Source organism: Alligator mississippiensis, chromosome 3 (assembly GCF_030867095.1).
Source record: "Alligator mississippiensis isolate rAllMis1 chromosome 3, rAllMis1, whole genome shotgun sequence".
Classification (NCBI taxonomy): domain Eukaryota; kingdom Metazoa; phylum Chordata; order Crocodylia; family Alligatoridae; genus Alligator; species Alligator mississippiensis.
The window spans coordinates 164,028,984-164,054,039 of NC_081826.1; the positions used below are offsets into that span (position 1 = coordinate 164,028,984).

General features: G+C 45.6%; 1 protein-coding gene across 3 annotated transcripts in view; it reads left to right on the top strand.

Moving 5' to 3' along the window:
* PALM2AKAP2 (PALM2 and AKAP2 fusion) overlaps window positions 1-25,056 on the top strand; it is a 469,405-nt gene that overhangs the window by 191,071 nt on the left and 253,278 nt on the right. For all 3 annotated transcript variants that reach the window (XM_014596351.3, XM_059724612.1, XM_019490693.2), the window contains exons 4-5: window positions 11,879-11,993; window positions 13,702-13,723. In XM_014596351.3, the coding sequence (XP_014451837.2) occupies window positions 11,879-11,993; window positions 13,702-13,723 (137 nt within the window). The remainder of the gene's footprint in view (window positions 1-11,878; window positions 11,994-13,701; window positions 13,724-25,056) is intronic.

Consider the following 25,056-nt stretch of genomic DNA (forward strand, 5'->3'; position numbering starts at 1 on the left):
CACAAAAGCTTCTCATTCCCTTATGCTTTTTGTTTGCCTGCCTGCCTGCCTGCTCTGCTGTTGCAGCCAGTAGGCAATGAAAAGTGACAAGACTGCTGTTCCCTGAAGCAAGATTCTCATTGATTCCAGTCTGCTGCCAGAACAGAGCAGACAGGGAATGCAGAGAGCATGTCTCTTTAAAGCTGCTTCTATCAAATGGAAAGAGAAAGAGGCAGGAGCAGATGGTAGGAACATTTCTTTTCATCATGCAATTGCATCCTATGCCACGGGACACTCCTCTCCACCTCCCACTGGATTGTGAGGCCAATATGCTATGCTGTCAGACAGGGAGTTATGTCATCTTACATCTTGCCTAAATCAGACCCTCCATCAAGGCACTACCATATCAAAGGGGAAAAAACATAAAGCAAATGGTAGCAGTGCTGTGAACAGCTCAATGGAGAGAGGCAATGGACCAAGTGCTCAGGGGCTAGAGCAGAAGGGTTTTTTGACATATTATCTATTACATGAAGAGAGAGAGGATGGACTTGCACAGCTCCTCATAGCCAAGATTTTACACCTAGCTTGAGGCTAAAGAACAGATGGGGCATAAATCTGACCTAGGAGCATCTAACCTTTCATGTCAGGGTTAGGCCTGTTGTTGAGGCTGGGTGTAGAGAAGCTAATATAGTTCCTTCTGTGTGGAGCTGTACTTTTTTAGGAGTCATGGGGTCATAATAACAGGATGATGAGCGGAGGCAAACTTCTCTGGAACCATAGGCAAAGTGGGGTTCAGGCATGTGTACCCAAAGGTGTACCTGGCAGAGTTTGTGCACTGGGCAGCTACAGGCTCTGGACCCAGGAGGATGGAGGAGGGGGGCTCTCAAGTCTCAGGCTCCAGCTGCTCAGAGCGAGGGAAGGAGACAAGGGGAGGAGTTCCAGAGTCCCAGCAGTGATGAGGAAAGATGTTTGTCCCATGCTCCCACAAAAGGTGCTACTGCATGCCATACTGAGTGAAGAAATAACACCCCTAATTCAGTAGCATAGAGTCTTCACCATTGTCTTCACCCTTGTCTTCACTCCCTGCTTCTTTCCCCCAAGCATCTACCTGCCAAGACCCAAGAGCCCCTCTGATATCATGGCCCAGAAGCTGGGCCCCACTCTACACAGCCCACACTTGTAGCTGGACTAGCAGCACAGCTGTGTTTGCTGTGGCACCCACCAGCCTCAGTTTAAGTGTCCCCACCCCTTAATCAGTGCTGGGCTTTGTGTCCCTCCTCACATCCCCTATTTATGCTACTGGAAATGAGCCTGAGATAGCCTTAGCTGGGCTAAGAGCTGGGCCGTTTAGCTCGAATAGCAGCTCATGTTTGGTCCCAAGTCTGATCCATGCTGCCAATAACCCTTCCAAGAATTCATCACAGGACATCCATTGTCACTACTCCTGTTGTAAGTTTGTTATAGGTGAAGAGTCTCCAGAGCTTTCAGGCCACTTGCACAAAATTATTCCTGGTGTTCAGCTGGCTTCCCAGCCTGACAGGTCTTGAGCTGCTCCTTCTCACCTTCCTCAATTATTCTCATGTTGTTTTTCATGGGTTTAAGGCCATTGTGGTGCCTCGAAAACAATGGGTTAAATCCCTGCAAACAGGAACCCTACAGCCCAAGGCAAGTCCACAAGTAAGCTTAAGAAAAGAAGCCTAATTGGCAGCAGGTACCTGATTCCCCTAGAGCAGTATTTCTTGCCCCATGGGTCATGGCCAAAAGTGGATTGCAAAAATATACAAAAGTGTCGTGAATAAACTTTAAAAATGGATCAGCAAACTAAAAATGGATTCTCTTTTAAGGAGAAAGATGTGGGAAACTGTGGTTTTTCCCATGCAGGCTGGCAGAGTTCCAGCCTGCAAGGGCTGCTTGGGGTCTCCTGTACCCCCCACATACCCACCCCCTTCCCCACACACTGGGGGTCTGGGGGCAGGGGGCAGTGGGGTGGAAGTGAAGGGTGCTGGGTCAGGACTGGCCATCAACCCATGTTTAAATGGGTCCTGGTACAAAGAAGGTTGAGAACCACTACCGTAGTGGGCTGCTGAAACAGAGTAAAGCTGCAATAGAAAGAGACTGTTTGGAGGTCAGTGGCTTACAGCAGGCAGATGTGCTTCTTATGAGCTTCCATATGTTTTAACTTTCATGTCAGCAGCACTTGGACTTTAAGCTGCCAAAAACTCATTCCTACTTCGTTGTTTTGGTTTATATTGACCCCACTGAAAGGAAGCTGTAATTTTCAATAAGGACAAAAAATTAACAGCCAGTATCTAATCTAAATCTCTTAATGAGCAGGTTCATTTCCTTGGGTTACTAGAGGTTACATGACCAGGCCTGGCCTGTCACTGTTATTTAACATAGTGTTGTCATTGAGGCACTGGACTAGGACTTGGGAGATATGGATTTATACTTCATAAACTCTGTGCCTGACTTTTAATAATTTACTTCATCTCTAGGCTTCAATTCTCCATTTGTGCTTTCCCTACCCTATGTCTGCCTTGCCTACTAAAACTAGGCTCCTCAAAACAAACTGTTTCTCAGTATATGACACTGAGTGCAATAGCATCTTGATCTCAGCTGAGGCCTCTGGAGCTACTAAACTTCTAGTGCTAAGAACAATAAACATTGGTGGAGCTGGAATGTAGGAAACCAAATCCTTTACCCCTTTGGTACTCTTCTGAGCCCTGAACTGCATTGAAGCTTCAGGGTAGTGCAAATGTTTAACGCGTCTCAGTCTGAAATAAGGTTGAGATGTGTAAATTGCACGGTATATTTCTCCTGACTTCTCCATCTTACGAAGCAGTTGTGCTTTTCTGAAGGCTTCGTTGATACTTACATAATCCCAAAGATCAAATTATCAGCTCCTTTGAGGCCAGTGGAGTACAACCTGCCCTTCCCAGGAAGTGACACTGGGCTCATATCTTCAGTGTATTGTTTATATTTGAACTGTTTGAAAAAGATCCCAAGTGGAAGTGGATAAATGTAGCAGCATTGGCCGCTTGTTAGATGGGAAAGGAAACCACTGCTGCCTAAATCTTTTTTCATTGTATATATATTGTAACATTGGTGACACTGTAGTAGCCAGTAATGATACAGTACAGAAAAATGAGCGCTCAAAAGTCATCCCTAGACTGTTCTTTCTCTAGTTTTGGACTTACCCCAAACTATAAATAAACAGAGTTCAGTGTACAGTTCAACTACTGGCATCTTATAGCAACCCTAAATATTTTTATTTTGTTTGTAGCTACAGCACATTAGTGGCATAGATGAAGGGTTGTCTGCACCTCTGTCCTCTTTCTGCTCTCTCTCTGAGAATGCTGTTTCTGATGTCAAGCCTTGTGACTATCTCCCCTGGAAGAAATCTCATGTTTCTTCCACTCTTATCCGGGCCTTAGGTTATAACACCTTGTAGCTCCATCATTCTTATCCTGAGTTGGGCAGTTGAAGTTCTTTTAGGGTTGCCAGCTGTCAGTAAAACATCAGGCTAAAAATGACTGTCAGTAAACTCATTAAAAAAACTTTAGCCATCAGTAAAAACATTAAGCAGCTACAGCTTAGCTGAAGCTCTGCCAGACAGAGTACAGCAGTCAGAGCAGGAGCATAGCACCCTGCAGAAAGTGTTCGCTCAACTATATGTTGCTGTATCCCAAGCTGCCTGTAACACTGCTTGGTTGCAGGTAGGCTTCTGTGGGAGTCAACGCCAAGATGAGGGAAGGGGAGCTATAGCTGGGGGATGGGCTAGGAGGCAGCATGGTACAGAATGCAGAGTTGGGGGCATCAGGGTGTAGGGGTGAGTAGGAGGCCCTGGCAGGGGGGTGGGGTATGTGGCACAGCATAAAACCATTGCTGCAGTCAAGCAGGGTTGCCAACCCAAGAAAAAAAAAATACTGCAAACTTTTTACGGACAACCATACTTTTTAAAACTTTTTTACTGTGGTTGATGTTAACCTCCTAAATTTGAACCCAGTCCTTCTAACTGGGACCTGGCAGCAGTGCAGAGCCTGACAGAAGAGTTACATTTACATTATGTAAAATGTATTAATAAAAACATCCGCTGAAAACTCGTAGACTTTGATAAAAAAAATGTTCTTAGGATGGCAACTCTGGGTTCATCCCTTCAGGAGCCTAAGACTGCTGGTAAGGAGAGTGCCCAAACAGTCTTCTTAAATGTTGATTAATCCTAGCAGTAGGAATATAGCATTATTTGAGATAAAATGGATTTTAAAACAGAGAAGTTTTCCCACATGTCTATCTTACCTAAAGTCCTACTATCCTGTCTTATAGAGAGAGTCCAGTTTTACTCATCCAGAGTTCTTTGTTCCTTTAATTCTTGGGGGTTTTGCCCCGCTTATTTGAGTACAGTTTGGTGGACCCTCTGGAAAGTTAAGCCAATTTTTTGAAGGATATTTGTTTCCCCACTCCCCTGAAATAACCTGTGTGTGTTCACTGAGAGTTATCTTGATTGAGTCTTGGTTTTGTTGTCCTGGTTGTCTCCCAACCACACACTTGATTTAATCCAGCATATTAATATATATTCCTTATTTGTAATGCAATATTAATAAATTATTCTAGAACCACTCCATCTGCATTAGGCTGTAAATTGCTATGCACTTGGTTTGTTACAGTGCAAGGATTGTACATCAGTCACTGCTTTCTTTTCTTTTACTTTATTTTGTAAGTTTGAATACTTGGTCCTAATGTTGGAGTGATGGTGCAGTAAATATATAAAGATATAAATACAAGATTTTTGTGGGTGATATCTCTTATTACACCAGCTGCATGGTTTGGATAGGTTTAACAAACTTTCCAATGCAAAAGGGCCTTCAGCCAACAGGGACACTTCTCCAGAGAGATAGATTGCAATTGTGAAAGAGCCACCCAGATACCATGTGAAGATTTGCTGCAGTACAAAAAGAAAATCCCCATAAATTGCACACCGTTAGTTATGACATATCATCCTTCCCTAGAACCTACATGGAAAATCCTCAAACAATTGCAGCCCATACTAAAAGAAGACCCCATTCTTAAAGAGATCTTTCCAGAACCACACATGCTAGTGTTTAAGCAAGCACCAAATCTCACTAACCTCATCACCAGAAGCAAACTCCCTATGACCCAGACCACTCCCAATGGATCCGGACCACGCCAGGACAAGAAATGCAAAACCTGCCAACACATCTCCACCACCCCTACAATAATTATTACCCCACAACAGAACCATCATCATTCCTGGATCTTACAGCTGCACCTCCAGAAATGTTATATCTCTCATCCAGTGCACCAATGCCGTGATACGTAGGAGAAACCAAACAACAACTGTGCATCAGAATGAACATACACCATAAATCAAAGACAAGAATACACAAATACCTGTGGGTGCACACTTCTCCCAGGACAATCACTCCCTCTCCGATCTCTCAGTTCTAATCCTCAAAGGGAACTTACAAACCACCTTTCGTAGACAAGCCTATGAACTTCACCTCATAAATCTACTGGATACAAAAAATCATGAACTCAATATAGACACTGGATTTATGATACATTATAGCCTGCCTGACATCTGATTCACTAGGTAGCTGTCTGACCTGACCTCTTACATTCTTCTCATCCCCCACCTTTTCTCCCCTCCCCTTCTTTTCTGCCTTTTGTTTTCCTGATTTCCTACTATTTCCTTTTTCATTGACTGCCTCTTTTTTACCTTGTATTACTACCGCTGTAGTGTTTGCCTGTGGCCTTCCCCCCCCCACCCCGTCCCATTTTATTCCCCCTCTCTTCCCTGCTTTACCTTTTGTTTTTCTAATTTATATATTTTCACTGACATCCTCTCTCTCATTCCTGTTTTCCTGATTTCCAACTATTTCCTTTTTCACAGACAGACTCTTCTTTACCTTGTATTTTATCACTGTAATGTCTCCCTTTGGCCTTTTTATCCCCTGCTTTCTTCCCTCTCCCTTACCATGCTTTACCTTTTGTCTTTATAATTTCTACCTATTTACTTTCTAACTGACATCCTGCCCCACTTTTAGCATCTATCTTTCCTTGGAGTCTCAGAACACCAGAGACTCCCTGTACCTGAAGAAGGGTGACTGCGCCTGAAAGCTTGCCAAGAACTTTTTTCAAACTACTCAGTTGGTCTAATCAAAGATATAACATCTACTCAAGGAACCTTGCCTTTACAATGCAAGGCATTCTTCTGCAGGTGACTAATGGCCAATGCTGTTACCCTGTCTCCTCTCATTAGAGTTTCACTTAGCCATGCTCTGCATATGAGCATGTGGCATATTAATAGTAGTGCTACTTACATCAGTCTCTAAGTTTCACTGCTGTCTAGAGTACACAGGCAGTCTACTCTTCCAAGATTGCTGACTTCAGTAACAGCTATTTCTCATGCAGTGCCTCATCATTACACCAGTGTATTATAATTCCTGATTTTCTGAGTGGTAACCTTATCCCAGAGCAGAGTGGGTTACACAGGTATATGGCTGCACTTCACATGTTACTCCATACTTATACCAGTACAAAAAAAGGCAGATTACACCAATGTAAATGTGTGTGTGCTGTCACGGCATATTCAGATTCTGTCACACAGCTCAAATAGCATGCCTTACTTTGGACTTGGCTGCATTCTTCTTCAGGTAACCTTCAGGAAAAGGGGGAGTTTTGACAGCCTGTGTGTGTGTGTGTGTGTGTGTGTGTGTGTGTGTGTGTGTGTGTGTGTTGGGCGGGGAGGGTGTAAAACCTATAAAACTCTACATAAAAGAGAATATTTAGTTATTGAAGCATTACCTTCTCTAAAAGGCAATCAAAAGCTTTGACATGGAACTGCAGAAATGACAGGTGGAAAAAATATACAGTAGAGCCCTCTTCCTTGCCAAGACTACAGTGTCATAAAATAAGCAACAAATGGGTTTCAGTCTAGATATTCCTGTTCTGCCCTCCTCCTCTTGTTCAGCTGGAACAGAGCACCATGTTTTGCTTGGTCCTGGGCAGTGGTTTCCAATCTTTTTATGGTGAAGATCACTTTGGCACCCCAGGATCTATCTCCCGCCCCTGTCCCACCCCCTGCTTCCCAGACAAGCCGCCCGGGCTTTGACCCCACTCACCCAGCCCAGCCCAGGTGGCAGAGGCATGGCTCAGCCCAGCCATGTCCGTCCTGCCATTCCCAATCGTGGAGCCTCTGAGATCTACTGTCAGAGGCTCCATGATAGACCAGTCAATCGAGATTGACTGGTTGGTGACCACTGGTCTTGGAAGTAAGGTATTTTTCAGATGTATTCGGGGAAACTTTACAGATACTTTACCACAAGATTGTCCAGTGTTCTACCTGCATCTCATTTACAAACATTGATTAGTGATCATGTACTCCAAGACTTTAAACTCATAGGCCACATCCAAATAAGTGCAGCCATACAGTATGTAGTGCTGAAAACTTGTCTGTGGCACCACATACCGCACATTCAGTTGTTCCCCATGCTGCAAGGGAGCGTGGGTCAAAAAAACCCGTGGAAAAAAAATGCAGAGCAGCGCACACACGGGCAGCACAGGCTGCTCAAAAGCGGAGCTGGGCCACTTGGAGCCATGTTCCAGCTGCCAGCCAGACTCCACATGGCAGAATTGTTACTGCTGCAGCCCTGGGAAGCACCCTGGACCCACTGCTAATTGTCCCTGTGCACCACTGCTAATTGTCCCTGAGGAACCAAAGGTCCACACCATGTGTGGACACAGCCATAAAGGCTTTTTCCCTTCCTGAAAGTACTAATGAAGTTTGCTATTTTTGATTAGCAGCTACACTGGAGTTTCCCTACATCCAGGTTTTCCCAGACATGTCCTTGTGTCCAGGCGGGTTTTTACAATGTGACCAAATGTCCAGGTTTTTGCTTTGCCTCTGCTTTTCCCAGACACAAGCAGCTTTGCTGTCCAAGCAAAATCCACGGGTTACTCTGCCGTGTGTGGTGCATAGTTAGATCTGATGTATCTAACCATGGCACCATAGCAACATTGCCATATGGTGATGTGTAGACACACTCATAGAGAACATATATGCAGTATTTTCCTTATCAGTCTATCCTATACCTATGTGGTATAGTGTAGTGCATCCTGGTCCTAAGCTCTGCTACCTTTGAAGGCTTTCTCCATGGAATATGGGGCAACAGGCTTGTCATCTTCTCCAAGAATGGCACAAGACTACAAAAAGGAAGGCAGGCAATGACCAGCCTCATGAAGAAGAAAAGACATTGAGCAAGCAACTGCAAAAGGAGATCTAGGTTAGAACAAAATGGAGGGGAATCTAAGCCTGAGTCAGTGAAGCAAGAGAAGTGGATGATGGTAGTTATGAATGCTACCAGAATTCAGGGGGAAAGGAATTATTTTCCACCTCTGCCTAGGAAGGTTAGGATCTGCAACTCACAGTTTTTTGCCTCCTTTAACTAGAGATGTGAAATACTTAACATGCTTTGTAGACAAGAAAAGTCTATACAAGAAACGATTTCTCTAAAAGAAGGTGTGTCTCTCATTTTCTCAGAAGATGAGGCTGGACCTGTCCTCTCTTAATTCAACACAGTCATTCCCAGTATCTGTTAAAGAATGTGTTTACCTGAGCAGTTCTTCTTAAACCATAGCAAACAAGGATGGTGTGACCACACTTGCTGTGAACATTCGTTATGCTCACACTGAAGCCAGGTGGTAAGAACCTTTGAAAATGGCTAAGCCCTGAAGTGGCATACTAGATTCAGGGCCTTCAGGCAAACCGCTTCTAACAATATTTAAAAGAAAAACCCTGAACTGAAAAGGGGGCTGCACAAGGTTGCCTTCTTCCATCTCCAGTTTCTCTTGTGTTTGATTGTTGTGGTGACAAAAAGAGGAAATTAGGGTTAGTGACTTAGCACATTACTGCTCATGATCTTCTGCTGCTTAAAAATAGTTATTCAGGAAAGTGATAAGGTTGCCCGTTAACCACAGACCTGGTGGAAATCGATGAGTTTGTCAATCACCCATTCATTTGGTAAAATATGGGAGCAGTTAAAATGCCCCTTTGTTTAGTGATAACTGATACAACAGGTGCCACAATCCAAGACACTGAAAGAACCAAAGCAAAAGCAAAGGCCCAGCCCAAGGACTTTCCCTGGAGACCAATTGCAAATGCAAGGACAGTGAGATTGTAGCTTCATGTGTGTATGGCGTGAACCAGAATGCACAGAGAAAGTAAGCAGACCATGAAAGCAGCAGTGTGAAAACAGCTCTGCGAGGAAGCCAAGAGGGAGAGCTCCTTTAGAGCAAGAAACTTGCTGACAAGGCAGACATGGGTTGCAGAACAAGGGAACCTATCCTACTGTTTGTCTGAATGATGTTCATGGAAACAAGACTCTGCATACATGATTTGTAAATAGCACCTAAAAAATGAATGAATCTATCCCATTTCTCCTTAACAGAAATAACCCAAACAGGCCCCAGATATTAGCCAGGAAGCAGCAGTATTAACCCAACAGTTTTTTTTGTAGTGTTTGTGCCCCATCTCTGTATCTGTTTTCCTAATTATTTATTCTCTGCAGCTTTCCAAACTGAGGTATCACTTACTTGGCTGCCTTTATTAGTGCAGGCATCTTTCAAAACCCAGCCTAAAATCTGCTAAGAAGTCAGGAACAAGGAAATTATAAGGGTTTTGGTTTCCTTACCAGGTGTAAAATAACAATTGAGGTACATCCTCTTCAATCCAGTATAGAAGGAAGGAAGGAACTTTTCTGCATGTTTAAGAGACTCGGGAGGAATAAAAAGTGTGTTTGTAACTGTAACTGGGTTTATTACTACTGAGATTGTTTGTGGAGTGTATTGTTAGAGCACAGGTGTTAAGCTAGTGCATTTTGGTTTTGTTTTTCATATCAGACTTACATGGGTTCATTGTATCATGTAACTAAAAAGACAATGAATGCCCCCCTGCCCCGCTAAAGCATTTCCAATGTTCCAGTGTTTGCACAAAAATATAGGCTGCAAAACAGTTTGGCTTGTACAACACACTCTTTCAGTGTTCTTGTGCTGCACACTCTTTCCAGCAGAACTCATCAGCTATGAATGCTGCATAAGTGAGAAGAGTGGAGAGTCTAGCCCTTTCTGGTAGAACGAGTACTTTCCAATGAAGTATTTGGCATCTAGATGGTATACTTATGAGTACATTAGATATGCATGCCTGTATACTTCTGCTCTTTGCTTTCTCCTAAACTTTTTAATTACCTGTAATAATACTTAAGTACCCCTGTAATATTACCTTCCCCCTATTAAGCATAAGGAATAATGTAAATAGTGTGGTGGTTTTTATGCAAGGCCATCGGGTGGGGGTAACATTCTCAGCAGCCATGCCACAAATTAGCCCTGCACCTTCCTCAAGGGCCACTCCGATCCCCTTCCCCTGCCTGATCTGCTGCCTTGCTTTCTGCTCCCAGTCCTCTGCTCCCTGTTTCATTTGTTGCTTTGTTTTCTCCATCCTGTCCTATTTGCCACTGTGCTGCTTGCCCTCCCCAATCTGCTGCATGCCCCGCACAGAGACTGCCCATGCCACTTGTGGTACCCATGCTGCAGGTTGGCTACCCCTAATATAAGGCGTAGCTGGCTACTCACTGAAGCAAATCACTTCTATGCTCCTTCAGCAGTTATTCCACTGAATGAACCTGTTAGGTTCAACAGCACAGCATATGGCTTCTACCAAGACACTTCTAGAGCCTTCAGCATTTTCTTATAACTGATAATGAGAAAGGCCAGGAATAAAGGTCCAACATTGTGTCTGCTCATACAGATTTTCTCATGACCAGACCAATCTTCCCTATCACCCAATTTAGGGCCAGGTCCCCATTTGGTGAAATCAGCTTATCTTTAAGCACATGTATGCTTAAAGGCAGCTGTTATGCACAGTCTTATTTAGTATCATATTAAAAATCCATGGGCTTTCTTCCCCAGCTCAGGACCCTGACAGCTTCACCCACTTTCTTGCTGTCCCCTAGTTTCGTGTTGCTATCACTGCTTCTTGAGAGAATCAGTCAAGGGGTTAAGAAAGCAGAAAACAAGAGGTGCTGTCAAAAAAGGTTGATTTCCTGTTGCATCTGTCTGACTGTTCTTTTAACTGGGGCAGCAGGCAGGCAGGCAAGCAGTGGGGATTTGAGAAAGAAAAAGGAAAGGGAAAAAAGACATAACAATAAAAACAAGAATGCAAATCACCCAATAAGCAATTAAAGGAAATCAAAGCTAAGCCCTGACTGATTTTTGTGATTGAAATAAACTTCTCTTCTGGAAAATCCTCTATAACAAACCCGTTATTCAAACTTCTGAACTGATGTGCTTAGCACCTTCCCAAATTACAACAAAACAGATGTTCTTGTCCTTGATCAGAGTGAGTAAACACCAGATACCTTTCTTGGCTTTTGTCAGATACATTCTTTTTTCCCTAATCTCCTGTGTTCAAAGTTCCCTTTTTTATGCCATAAAAGCATATGAAGGTTCTTATCACTTTAATTCTTATTGCATATTTACATACATATCTTTTTTATCTTTCCCAAAATGTACAGCTGTGTGTATACAGCTGGAGCAGGAAATATGGGTGTTAAAGTGACATCAAAATAGACTGAACTAAACTGTGCATGTTTAAGGATACAATTCCTACCTTTTGGACCTAGAGCCAAGAGCATTTGCAGGGTAGTAAGGTCCATCTTTGACCTAGTCTCCCCATGTTCTAAGCAGCCAGATTGGACACAGATTTTGAAAGCTGTCTCTGCTGCTATGTTTAAGACGGTGATAAATACTCAATGGCCATCCACTAAGGAGATGCTGCCTTCAAATGAATAGTAAACCTTTGAATTATTTCTTATATCTTCCACAGACTGGAAAAAGAAATAGAGAAACTAGAAAGTGAAGAATCCCAGATATCTGCCAAAGAACAAATCATCTTGGAGAAACTAAAAGAGACTGAAAAATCGTTTGAGGACTTACAAAAGGTATGTAGTGTCAGAGAGAGCCTGAGTCCTAGGCAGATGTCTTAATACTGACTGAAAGTAACTGATACAGTATAACATGCCTATTAGGGGTGTGCGAAATGGGATGTATTCAATTCTGATTTGGCCCGAATCAGGGACAGTGATTCGATTCGTTGATTCATATCACTGTCCCCCATTCAATTCGGCTGAATCCGAACCTGAAGATTCAATGCTGATTCAGAGAATCAGCGATTAGGCTATTGACACAGCTTTAAATATTTTTTCTACATACCTCAAGGTACCAGGCATGGTTCGTGAATGCTGCAATGCTGGGGTGGATGGAGCATCCCACAGGAGCGCGGGGGGGTGGGCTCCTGCGTGCTCAGCAGCGAACCCAGAAGTACTTCTGTTCCATTTCTGGGTCCACTGCCAAGCACGCTGGGGCCCCCTACTCCTCCCTGGCTCAGCAATCAGCCATGGGGGGACCCCAGGTGGCCCCCAGACCCAGGAGGCACCAGTCATGAGTCGGAGGCATGCGGGGACCCCCCTGTGTGCTCCCCAGTGGACCTGGAAGTGGACTGGAAGTGCTTCTGGTCCACGTCCTGGTCTGCTGCCAAGTGCATTGGGGACCCACCCACCCCCCATGTTCCTGTGGGATGCTCCATCTGCCCCAGCATCTCAGCATTCACAAGCCACCTGGTACCTTGAGGTATGTAGAAAAAATATTTAAATCTGTGTCTATGGTCAAATCATCAAATCTTTCTGAATCTGTCCGAATTGATTCAGAAGGTTCCGATTCAATTCAGAGAGATTAAAGGGTCTCCTGATTTGATTCGGATTCAGAGATTCAGCCACCAAATCGGGCTGAATCTCCACCAAATTGAATCAGGGACCAAAGCTTCACACAGCCCTAATGCCTATGCAGAGGTGGAGGATAGCAATGGAGGGCACAACCATTCTAAGCTGAGCAAGACCAGAAAAAATGGTGATTAGCCTTTGTGGTAGAAAGGCTTCTCTTCATTTCACAGGGCGAGAAAAAATAGAAGTCCTACAGCCACCATGAAGGACACAAAGGAGACTAACAGGCTAGTTGGAGAGCAGTCTCTCTTATTCGCTTCTACAGCTTCTATGTAGAGAATCTGTCCTGTTAGTAGCTCTCCTAGTATGTATATTCAGCAGGCTCCCACTCTAATTGAGCCTGAGGTCCAAATCACATGCCTCATTCCTAAACATTTGCTTCCCACTTTAATCAGTAGGTGCAGTCATCTAAGTGATGGCATGCAGCATTGAACCCACATAAAGCAGGCTCATTTGGCAATTAGAAAATTAACCAACAAGCTGAGTAGGCTGCTAATCATCCTATCCTTTCACCCTCTGGGTTGTGAACAGCTGAGCAGCGGTTGAGCCAAGGGTGAGTAACAAGTCTGAATGAGATGCAAACAGCAGAGGCAGGCTGTTCCTGTTGATTTAGCAAGCACATTCATATCAGTCTGAGCTGTGCCTTATATTGAAGTCAGTGGGATTAGACAAATGGCTTCCCAGCTTACCCATGGGCATCTTGACTGGTTTACACTGTACTCCTCTATTCTAATCACCCTATAGCTAAGTAGCCATTTACTTTTCCAAGGAGTTTTGCACACAGCAAACACAGATAAAGAATCTAGAATAATACTTTGGTATTTTACATCACATGAAGACTTAATCAAGCCCCATCTTTTTGTCTTTACAGAGGTTCTCACAGCAGGATGGTGGTAAGTGTTTATTCCATGATTAATAATTATAGTTTTAGTGGGTGACTTCAATACTGTATGCTGCCCAAATGCTGCAAATTCTCTTTGCTTACTATAAAAGCAATTCTCCTTCAGTTGTCTGTATTCGCACAGTGTTCATAAACAGTTGAATAAAATGAGGACTCTTTTTCATTTAGATTAATAACCTGTTTTGAGTAAGTTTAAAATTACTTCATCAGTGAATTATAGTGTGTGTAAAAACTTCCATATAGTTAGAAAGCACTGTGTAACAGGGGGCCAGCCCCGGCCCATCTCACTGTGGCCCACCCACCTGTTTCTGGGCTAACCGCCCACCTTCCCGTCCATCACGCCTTGTTGTTAATTCATTAATTGATGTTAATGAAGTGGGAGGCTGCCCATTTCTCGCCCTGACGCCAGGGGGCGTCATCTGCGGCTCCGTTCCTCCCCTACACCGCAGCCCAAGCCTCACAGTTGGCATCCAGATGTAATCCATATCACCGGCCCTGCACTGGGCCCCAGAATCCTACTAGTTGGACCCCACTTAGATCCCTCTGTTCAGGCAGCCTATTCTGCTTTCATTCCTGGCTGCATAATTCCCCGAGTTGCTTCCCCCTTATGGGTCTGGTCCCCCTGGGACCTTTGGCTCTACTAGCCCTGGCCCACCTGCAGGCCAGCCGGAACCCCAGGCCCTCGGCTCTGGGTGTCCCTCGCGGTGGGCCCCTGGCCCTTCGACCCTTCCGGTCCTGGCCCCAGCTTGGACCAGTCGGGGGATGTCAAGACAGGTTAAGAGTCTATGGCCCCACTCTCTCTCTCTCTCTCTGGGGTCCACTTTCTAGACCCTACAAAGGGGGTAACCCACCTGGTTGTGGGGGCTAGGGGTTAAGGTGCCCCGACCCGCCTTTCACCGGGGTGGTAACTGGCCTGGCACTTCCTGGGGGCTCCCGCACCACTGAGAGCCCCACCAGGCCACCCACTCCTAGGAGGGTACAGTTTTAGGTCATGCCCAGGATCAGGAGCCTCCTGACCATCCCCTACAGCTCCTCCCTTACCTCCAGATGATACCTGTAGCTAGGCAATGTTGTTGCCTGGCCTCCCAGCAGCAAAACTGCCCCATTTATATGAATCTAAAATGGCTGCCCTCATCAGGCACCTGCTGGCTGCTGTCTTCTGGCCCTTAAAGTGGCAGGCACAAACAGTGCCCTGCCACACACTGCTTTGATGGATGTGTACAGTAATAATTAGTTTATGGATTCAGTGACCCAAATGCACCCGATGAGCCTGAATACTGAACTTTGCATGTAGGTCAGCAAGTAAGCATAAAAGCTGTTTAAATTAACGTGTTGCCATACAGCATTTTAAGAGGTAAACGCACTTAAAGAGGAAGCCCACACGTGTTGTGTTTGACAGCATCTATCTACAATAACTTGCACTCCAAACACTGATACTTGATGCACATCAAACTGGTAGGACATAAAATACCAAAGTTAAGACTATGAGCCCTCCATTGGTTGACCCAGCTCTTCATCTGTAAATATAGATGAAGGATATGTGGAATGGTCCAAGTATGGGGCTGTATAGAGAGCTTTATGAGTAGGGACCTACCAAATTCACGATTTTGTAGATTCTGTGAAAACTGGCATTGCTGATGAAATCCAGGCAAGGCTTGCAAAATCCATGGAAAAAAAACCTACAGAAAAGAAAATTCTGGCTCCTCAAAAGGAGCCAGCAGTCCTCAGCATTCTGCAGCAGCCCAACAGGACAGAAAAGAGGGGAGGGAGGGCTGCCCACTTGAACAGCTGTGGACAAGATAGCTGCCACCACTGCCTCTCACCACTGATTGGCTGCAAGGGCCACATGCCATGTGGCCCCACCCCTCTCCATCAATTGAGAGCGAGGGGCCAGGCTGCATGATGGACAGCCCTTGCAGCCAGTCAGCAGTGAGGGATGGAGACATTGGGGCTCCTTTGCCAATCAGAAGTGTGTGTGTGGGGAGGGGTGCCATGCTTCACCCATAAAATGATTACATGGGCCCAGGTTCTGCTTGCAAAATCTGCCTGCAAATTAGGTAAATCCCTATTGATGGGTATTGGAGCTTTTGTGGAGGATTACAGTGTAACATGTAGGACCTTAAAGTCCACTGAATCGATTAAAAGACTCCCATTGACATCAGCGGGCTTAACATCAAACCCATATTGCTGTGCTGTGCCCCAACCCCCTATTAACAAATTACTCCACTTTTTGATGATGCCTGTATTAGAAACTGAGTTCAAGATCAGGCCCCAAGTAAACAAATCACTTCTAATTAGAAAAGGGAAAATTATTTAAAATATATTAAGAATCCACTCTGACCCTAAATTAGACCACTCTAGCTGAACTGTTTGGGTAACCATGTCTTCTAACAAGTTTGACTGTAATATAAAGGCAATATTACCACAATGATGAAATTTCTGGCAGGGTATTTTTTCTTTTTTAACTTTTGCTTCAAATTCAAGCCATGATGATGATAGCCAACATATTATGAAAAGTTTTTTCTGAATTAAAGACTGCTTTGAGTTTTGACTTAACTAAATTAAGTCACTCATTTCCTTGCTACATAAGGTATATGGCCAGGCTGGTGTCTTTTATTAGTAATTTTTTATTATTATTCATTGAGTATCAACACTGGATAAATTCCCTACCTCACAGTTTGTTTAGTCAAACAAATTATTGGGCTCAGCCAATGGGTCACCAGGCGACATTCTGTACCCTATGTTATACAGGAATCCAGACTGCATGGTAGAATAGTCCCTTCTGGCTTTTAAGTCTAATAATTGCTTTGTGCTTTACAAAGACCATACCAGTACTTACAGACATGCACAAACTGGATGCTGACCTTGCAATTCAAATTCCAAATATCAAGTGCAGAATTTTCTTTTTCCATAGGCCCAGAAAGCAACATTAGAAGGTTCATCTGAAGCATCTAGAATTGACCTGTATGAGAGAAAGTGCAATTGAGAAGAGCTTCATCACAGCAAATAGTTTGTCCCTAGAGTAGATACTATTGTAATTGGGACTCGCTCTTTACAAGGTAGAAGAGTCCCAAGGGGAGTTAGGCACCTAAGGCATTTATACACATACTTTTCTGTCCCACAACGCGTCGGAGATCCGCCACTTTGGAGTAGACTCAGTGAATCAAGTCTGCTCTGCAAGCGAGCTGAGGCAAACCGTGCTTCACTGTGTGCAGTTGTATAAATAGCAAAATGCACATCAGCACACAGAAAATGGCAGCAGTGCGCTTTTGAACTAAGCACCTCCTATGTGTTTTAGTTCAAAAGTGTGCTACCACCATTTCTCAGCACTGACAGACATTTTGCCACTTATACAACTGCAAGTGTTACAGTAAGTGCCCAGTGCAGCGGCACTTACATGTGTAAAAATGCCCTTAAACTGTTAGGCGCGTTTGTAAATCCTATGCCTGTCTGCACCTAAATCTGGATCTATGGGGGTCTCATAAATATGAATGGACCCCAGCCAGAAAATGATGACTATGGTATTTCCCAGTGTTTTCATAATTCCCCTGAATGGGGCTCAGAAAAGGACTTTCCCTCTATACCTATATTTTGAGGCACATTTTCTTTACAAAAGGAAGGAGGCAGGCAAAGCTTGTGATTTCTGAGGGACTGAGGAACTTCCACATAAATTGAAAAATAAAACTAGGGGTTTAAAAAAAAAAGTAATAATAATGTATAATCAGAGCAAAAATGTAACTATTTAGATGTGTTCCTATCATCAACATGATCATTTTGCTAGTATACTACACCCCTGCTCTTCATCCTTCATCTGTTAATTGTCATGCATTATAAACTCTTTGGCCGTGTCCAGACGGGCACAGCCGTGTGGTATGTGGCACATCAGACATGTCTATGGTGTGCCACCTACCACACATTCAGCTGTTCTCCATGCTGCAAAGGAGCAACTCGGGGCGGGGGGATTACCCCCTGGATATCTAGGGGTTAAAAAAACCTGCAGAAAAAAAAAACAAAACACAGAGTAGCACATGCGGGGGCACCATAGCTGTTCAAAACCAGAGCCTGGCCAGGCTCTGAGCAGCAGGATCACCATCGTTGCAGCCCCAGGAAACCCCCAGGACCCCAGGTAAGGCAACTGGGGCCAACCCAGTGCTGGCCCCAGTCTCCCCTACCACACCCAGGGTAACCTGCCATGCGCCAGAGGGCACGTGGCACAGGCATTTCCCGGCAACAACTAGCAGCAACACAAGGTGTCCCGCTGCTAGTTGTCCCCGGGGAACCAAACATCCACGCTTATGTGGACGTGGCCTTTGAGGCCAGAGACCAAACCTTCCGTTATCCAGTCTTTCAAATGAACCATCATTTCACTTGTATTCTGTGCTTTAAGGGAAGTCCCAGTTTGCAAGCCCACCATACTGATGGTGACAGTATACCATAGGGAAACGTGCATTGACTAGAAATTTGTTTGCAAAACAATTATTTTTCTTTTTGTCTAGAGACAAATTAGTGGGCATAAACTATAGCTGATGTTAACAGGTAGAAACAGGTCTGTAGCTAATTGGGAGCAGTCTGGTAACAGGGATTTTTCATCATCTTTCAGACGAACATAGAAATAGTTCTGTTATAGCAAATGAATCATCTCTTTGACAGTAATCATTATATCTTTCAAAGGCAAGTTCAAGGACTTTTGCAATGGACAAATCAAGAATAACCTAATTCGGAGATCAAAATGCAACATCTAATCACTCGTAGGAAAGTAGAGCTGTAAGGAACTGCATAAGGTCATGTAGTCCAGGCTGCTGCTTAAGGCAAGATCATGCCAGACAGGTTTCTGTCTAACCTGCTTTTGAAAGTTTCCAAAGATGGAGATTCCACAACTTCTCTAGTCAGATTCCAGTGTCTGACCACTCTCATAATCAGAAAGTTCCTCTTAATCTCCATCCTAAATTTCCCTGCTGCAGCTTGAGGCTTTTGCTCCTAGTCCTGTCCCTTACAGCCACAAAGAAAAGCCCATCACCATCTCTGTACTCATCCTACACGTATTTAAAGGCTATTATCAAATGCCTCGCATTCTTCTCTTCTCCAGGCAAAATAACGCTTGCTCTTTCAGCCTTTCCTCATAAGTCTTGTCTCCCAAGCCCCTGATCATTTTTACTGGCCTGCACCAGACTTTTTGCAAAATGTCCACATCCTTCTTGAAGTGCGGGGCCCAAAACAGGACACGGGACTTCAGGTAAGGCGTCACCAGTGCTGAATAGAGCAGAAGATTCACTTCCCTTGATCTGCAAGTGACACTCCTGTTAATACATCCAAAGGGTGATGTTGGTTTGTTTTGCAACAAGAGCACACTTGGCTCATTTTCAACCTATGGTCTACCATAACCCCTAGATCCTTCTCTGCAGTACTGCAACCTAGCCAGTCATTCCCCAGCCTGTATTTCAGCATGCAATTATTCTGTCCCAAATTTAGGACTTTGCACTTGTCCTTATTGAGTATTATCTCATTGATTGCAGACCATTTTTCCAGTCTATCCAGCTCATTCTGGACCCTAGCCCTGCTCTCTGCAATGGCATAATTTCACCCAACTTGGTGTCATCCACAAATTTCCTAAATGTGTATCTGATCACATAATCCACATTATTAATGAAGATGTTGAATAATTCCAGACCTAGGACAGACCCCTGATGAACCCCACTTGATACTTCCTTCCAGCTAGACATTGAGCCATAGAGAACTACATATTGAGTACAATGATCCAATCACTTATGTCTTACAGTACTTTTGCTTAGTCTGTATTTCCTTAGCTTGTAAATAAGAATGCCATGGTACACAGTGTCAAATACCTTGCTAAAGTCAAGGCATATCATGTCCACTAGTTTCCCCTCATCCACAGAGCCTGACATTTTATCATAGAAGGAAATCCTATTGGTCTGGCATAGATTCACAGATGCTAGGATCAGAAGGGACCTCAACAGACCATTGAGTCCAACCCCCTGCCTAGGCAGGAAAGAGTGCTGGGGTCAGATGACTCCAGACAGATGCCTATCCAGCCTTGTCTTAAAGACCCCCAAGGTAAGGGAGGGCACCACCTCCCTTGGAAGCCCATTCCAAATTTTGGCCACCCTTACCGGGAAAAACTCCCACAAATATGATCCTTCATCCTTCATAATGCATGACTTGCTTTTGATGAATCCATGCTGACTGTTCCTGGTCACCTTGCTTTCCTCTAGGTACTTTACAGTGGATTCCTTGCAGACTTGCTCCATGATCTTTCCAGGTATAGATGTCAGACTGACTGGTCTGTATTTCCTTGCATCTTCCTTCTTCCTCCTCTTAAAGATAGGCACTGTTTGCTCATTTCCAGGTATCTGTGACCTCATCCAACTTCCATGAGTTCTCAAAAAGGATAGTCAATGGCTCCAAAATTACCTCAGCAAATACTTTCAGTACCATCAGGTGCATTCCATCTGGCCCTGTCAACCTAAAAGCATCTAACTTTTCTATAAATAATCCCTAACCTGTTCTGCCATTACTCTAGGCTGTTTGTCTCCTTCCCTATCTCTGCTGTCACTGCATTCATCATCTTGTAGCTGTGGCTGATTGTGAAAATGGAAGTAAGTAAGGCATTAAATACTTCAGCTGTCTCTGTATCATCTGTATCCAGGGGCGACGCGTAGGGGGTGAATACTACTTAGGGAAGCTTCCCTAGGGCCTCAAAGTGAGCCTCAGTCCCTCTGCTATCTATTATCTTATGTGCCCAGCTGGTACCCATCTCACTCCTCTGACTCTGAGTCATGGCTCCTTGGCCATGACTTAGAGCACAAGCTGCCTTAGGGATGATAACTGTGGCTCCATCCTCCCCTGCAGCCATGCCCATGCCTCATAGATGTTACTCTTGATTCAGCTACCAGCCTGTAGAGGCTTCGACCCTCTTGGCCTTAGCCCCTGGTTATTCTTGCTGCAGGCTTCTAGCCCAGACCCACTGGCTGTGGCCTGGCTTCTAAGCCTCAGCCTTTCCTTCGTTGAGCCTCACTCTCTCAGGACGCAGACTCTGGCTCTCTCAGCTTTGGCCTGTCCCTTGCCTGTTGTTCTTGGGGCACAGGCTCTGGCCTTCATGGCTCTAGCCTGCCCCACTTTTTGTTTTTGCTCTCCTTCACCCTTTGCGGAGCTTTAAGTACCAAGTGCCTCAGGCACCCTGGTATGTGGCCTCCAGTCCTCCCATACAGACACAACTCTGTCCTCCAGTATAAAATGTATCTGCAACACAAACACAGCCTCCCGTTTCCAAGGTAACAGTCCCTCCCCACCGACCCCCTCGCTCTGGATCAGTGTCACCCTGTAAGCTGTATTTCCCTTCAACCTGTCACCTCCCAGCTATTGTCAGACCACGCCACAGAAATAATATGAGTACAGCTCAATTATTGTGGTCCCAGCCCCAGCAACACTCAGGAGTCTTGAACCAGCTCTGGTGCAGTGTCAGGGCTAGGACTGGCAATCAACGGATTATCAGTCCCAGCCCTGGCACTGCACTGGAATATTGAATCAGCCTCATTGCAGTGCTGGGCCTGGGACCAACAATCAGCTGATTATCTGTCCCAGCCCCAGTACCACAGCAGAGTGTTAAACAAGCACCAGTGGCAGAGACCTGGCTTACCCCACAAATCCAGCAGCAGGAACAGCACCCTCTCTTGGACTTGGCTCCCTGTGCCTCCCTCTGCATGCTGCCAGTGGCAGAACTGGTAAGCCAGGGGCAGGTGCTCCCAGACTGGGCATTTCTGCCTCTGGTTCCCCTGGTTACACATCCTCCTAGGCCAGGGGTGGTCAAAATGCAGCCTGGGGGCCAGTTGTGGCCCACCAGGCCATTCTATCTGGCCTGTGGGGCCCCTAAAAAATTTAGAAAATGAATATTTATCTGCCCCTGGTTGCCTGTCATGAAGCCCTTGATGGCTTGCCACAACTCAGTAAACAGCCCTCCTCCTGAAATAATTGCCCACCCCTGTCCTAGGCAGACATGTGGGCTATGGTGCCTAGTGCCAGGGTCAGTGTTGGGGGAGTTGGGAATAGCTGGCTCCAGCCCTGTCCAGAGCTGACTGAGACCACAGTAAGCATTACAATGTGATTGCTGAGAACATACTCTAACTTTTCATACAGCCTGGTAATGCTTACTACAATCTAAATAAAACACATGCTAAGTGTCCTATGAACAAGACCCAGAGACATCCAGTATCCCACAGTCCACTGGTCTGCCTCCAAAGCAGTGGGAGGTAGGAAGAGCACTAGCTCCCTGAAAGCCCACCCAAGGGTAAGCTGTCAGGGAGCTGCCCACCACTGATTGGTGGGAAGGAGGCTATTCTCCTAACAGTTCCTAACCTAGGATAAGAGCCTCCACTTGGTGCACCCCTCAGGTTCAATTCCTCCCTGCTATAGGCAACTGGTATTGGGGCCACGGGTGGGACACATACCCCCCCGACAGGGCCACCGACTCCACCGGTGGCTTCAGCAGGTGCTTGCCAGCTCCGTCCCCACTGCTGCCAGCGGCTTCTACGGGTGCTCACCAGCCCCATCCCCACTGCCGACACCAGCTTCTGCAGGTGCTCGCCAGCCCCATTCCCAACAACGATGATGACGCCAGCTCCTGTGGGTGTCCCCCCAGACTCAGGAGGCACCAGTAGCCCATGCTCCCTGCCACCCAGGATCATTTTCCTGTGGTAGGAATGCCCCAAGAGGGACTCTGCCATGGGAAAAGATCCGTCACCTGGTGCTGCCTCTGGTTCCCCTGGGAGGTGATGGGGAGGGGGGGCAGTGAGGAGGCGGGGACAGACAATTCTCCCATAGCTGCAAGGCTCCTGACTTTGGGCAGCTTTGCAGCTGTTTTCTATCTCCCCCTCCCCTACACACACACACACCTTCCAGTGGAACCAGAGGCATGCAAGGAGTGAGAGACAGCTGTGGCAGAATTGTCTCCTGGTCCTGCATACCTCTGGGTCTGCTGGGAGGCATGCAGGGGATCGGAGACAACTGTGCTGCAACTGCAAGGCAACCCAGGCTCAGGGAGATTCCTAGGACCCAGGCTCTACAAAAGGCAATGGGGGTGGGGATTGCAAAGGCCTGAGCCAGGAACTGGAGTTGGGGAAGCTGTCCTTATCCCAGTTCATGGTCCCACTAGCTTTAAATGCCATGTCACCCAGGTGCATGTTACACTTAGCAATCTAACAGCCAGGAGCCAGGGTCAGGGAAGCTGTCCCCAGCCCTACTTCCCTGCACCTCTGACTTTAAACTATCCTGTGTGCAGCCCGGGTGAGCTGCATGTGAGAAGATATAAAACCAGAGGTCTGTCTATTAGCAGCCTGTCTTCTTCCCAGGCAGGGGAGAGGACAGGCTGCTGATACAGGAGCTCCCCCAAGTGCAGGGGAGCAGCTCAAGTGTGTAGCCCTCCAGGCAGGGGGCTCCAGCTCCTGGGCTAATTTTCAACCATTGAGAAATTCTTAACAGTAGAAATGAACATTCGTACCCAGCCTGTGTCATGCTACTGGTACAGCATGTGGCATCTCTGTGGCATCACAGACAAAGAACTGACAAGGCTTTCATTTAAACAAGGAATGAGACAGGTTGCAGAAAGCTTCAATTATCCCTACACAATGTGGCAATAAAACTCAGAGACATGATATAGTGTGAGACTGTGTGTGTACTGTGAGTTCATCATTCTCAGTTAGGTTGAACAAAAACCATTTTCTAAGTATATAAAAACATCATGGTCAGATGTGATGTGGCTTCTCTGGCATCACTGGACTTGCACAGAGGGTAGGGACACCTGTACATTTGGAGCAATTTCAAAAGGGGAGGAGTGGGGACTCTTGCTCCAAACAGAATAGCAGCTGTTATATTCTAAGAGTTAAGCTTGAGCAAGGCTGGAACAATACAAATGTAGCAAAGGCACTCCAGCATCAACACTGCTTCATCCAGGGTTAAAACTGGAGCAGTTTTACTATCTTTGTATCACTCCCAGCTTGTCCACATGCAGCTGTTAGAAGGAAACAACTGCTACCCGTTCCCAATCAGCAGCTCCCTGTTTATTAAATGTATTTGTACTTTATCCAAAAAGTGTTGAAATATTCCCCTTTTGACCTGGCTTCAAAAATACATGGGTCCATACTTTGAGCAGTGAACATGAGCTTAGTGTTCCTTGGCCAAAAATATTTTTGCTTAGCTGATTGCTGCTTGCTGTAACATTTTGGGACTTATTACCAAGAGTGGTGTATGGTTAAGCTCTGGAACAGATTACCTGGAGCCACTGTAGAATCTCTGTCATTTCAAGTCTTTGAGTGCAGGTTGGACACACGTGGTCAGGATAGTTTAGACAAGGACAATCCTGCCTTGAGCAGGAGGTTAGATTAGATCAGTAGTGTTCACATTTTTGGCCCTGCAGGCCCCAGGACCCAATCTTGGCATCTTTGGTCTGGGCAGGGTGTGAAGCCCTGGAGCCTGATCCCAGGCAGGCAGAGGTTGTGTAGGGCTCCATGCCACTCCCACCTAGCTGGGCCCACACTGCCCTCATCCAGCCCCTGCAAGCCAGGATCAGACCCTATGCTGCCCTATGCACCCAATGTAACACACAGGGCCACAGCCCATGGGGGTCCCCACAGTATCCATGTGGAATCCCATGGGCCAGATTACGTGGTCCTGGAGGCCAGATATGACCCATGAACTGGGGTTGAATGCCTCTGGACTAGACCTCCTAAATTCCCTTCCAACTTTGTTTTTTCTGATTTTATAACAATGATATTCAACCTCCTGGACCCATGGAGTGATCCTGCACGCCAGCCGCACTGCACACCGGTGTGATATAATGCACAGTACATGTCATTTGTCCTAAGGGCTCCCCATGGGTCCAGAAAATTGGCAGAACTGGAGCTGCAATTAATACTGCCACTGCTTCCTTGCCTCCCCCCCCCCCCCCTCCCTCCCCCCCCCCCCAACAGACACACACCAAAATTTTGGCCTCGGTGAGATACATGAATGACTGTGCAGGCTGGATCTGGCCCACAGGCTAGAGGTTGAGCACCACTGTTCTTATCATAATTAGTGCAATTACAATGATGTGATAATATGTAAGCTACTACTAATAAAAGAGTGATTGAAAAACTTGTATTAGATTGACTATGAAGAATGAAAGAAGTAAACATATTGGCCAAATTAATTCTGTAGAGTTTCATCAATAATGATCATGGCCTGCAGTCTTTACTGAAGACTAAAGTAGGCACCTATGGTACTGTTAAATATGGATCAATATATGTTTGCCAAATCCCCAGTCCTCAAAATCTGGCC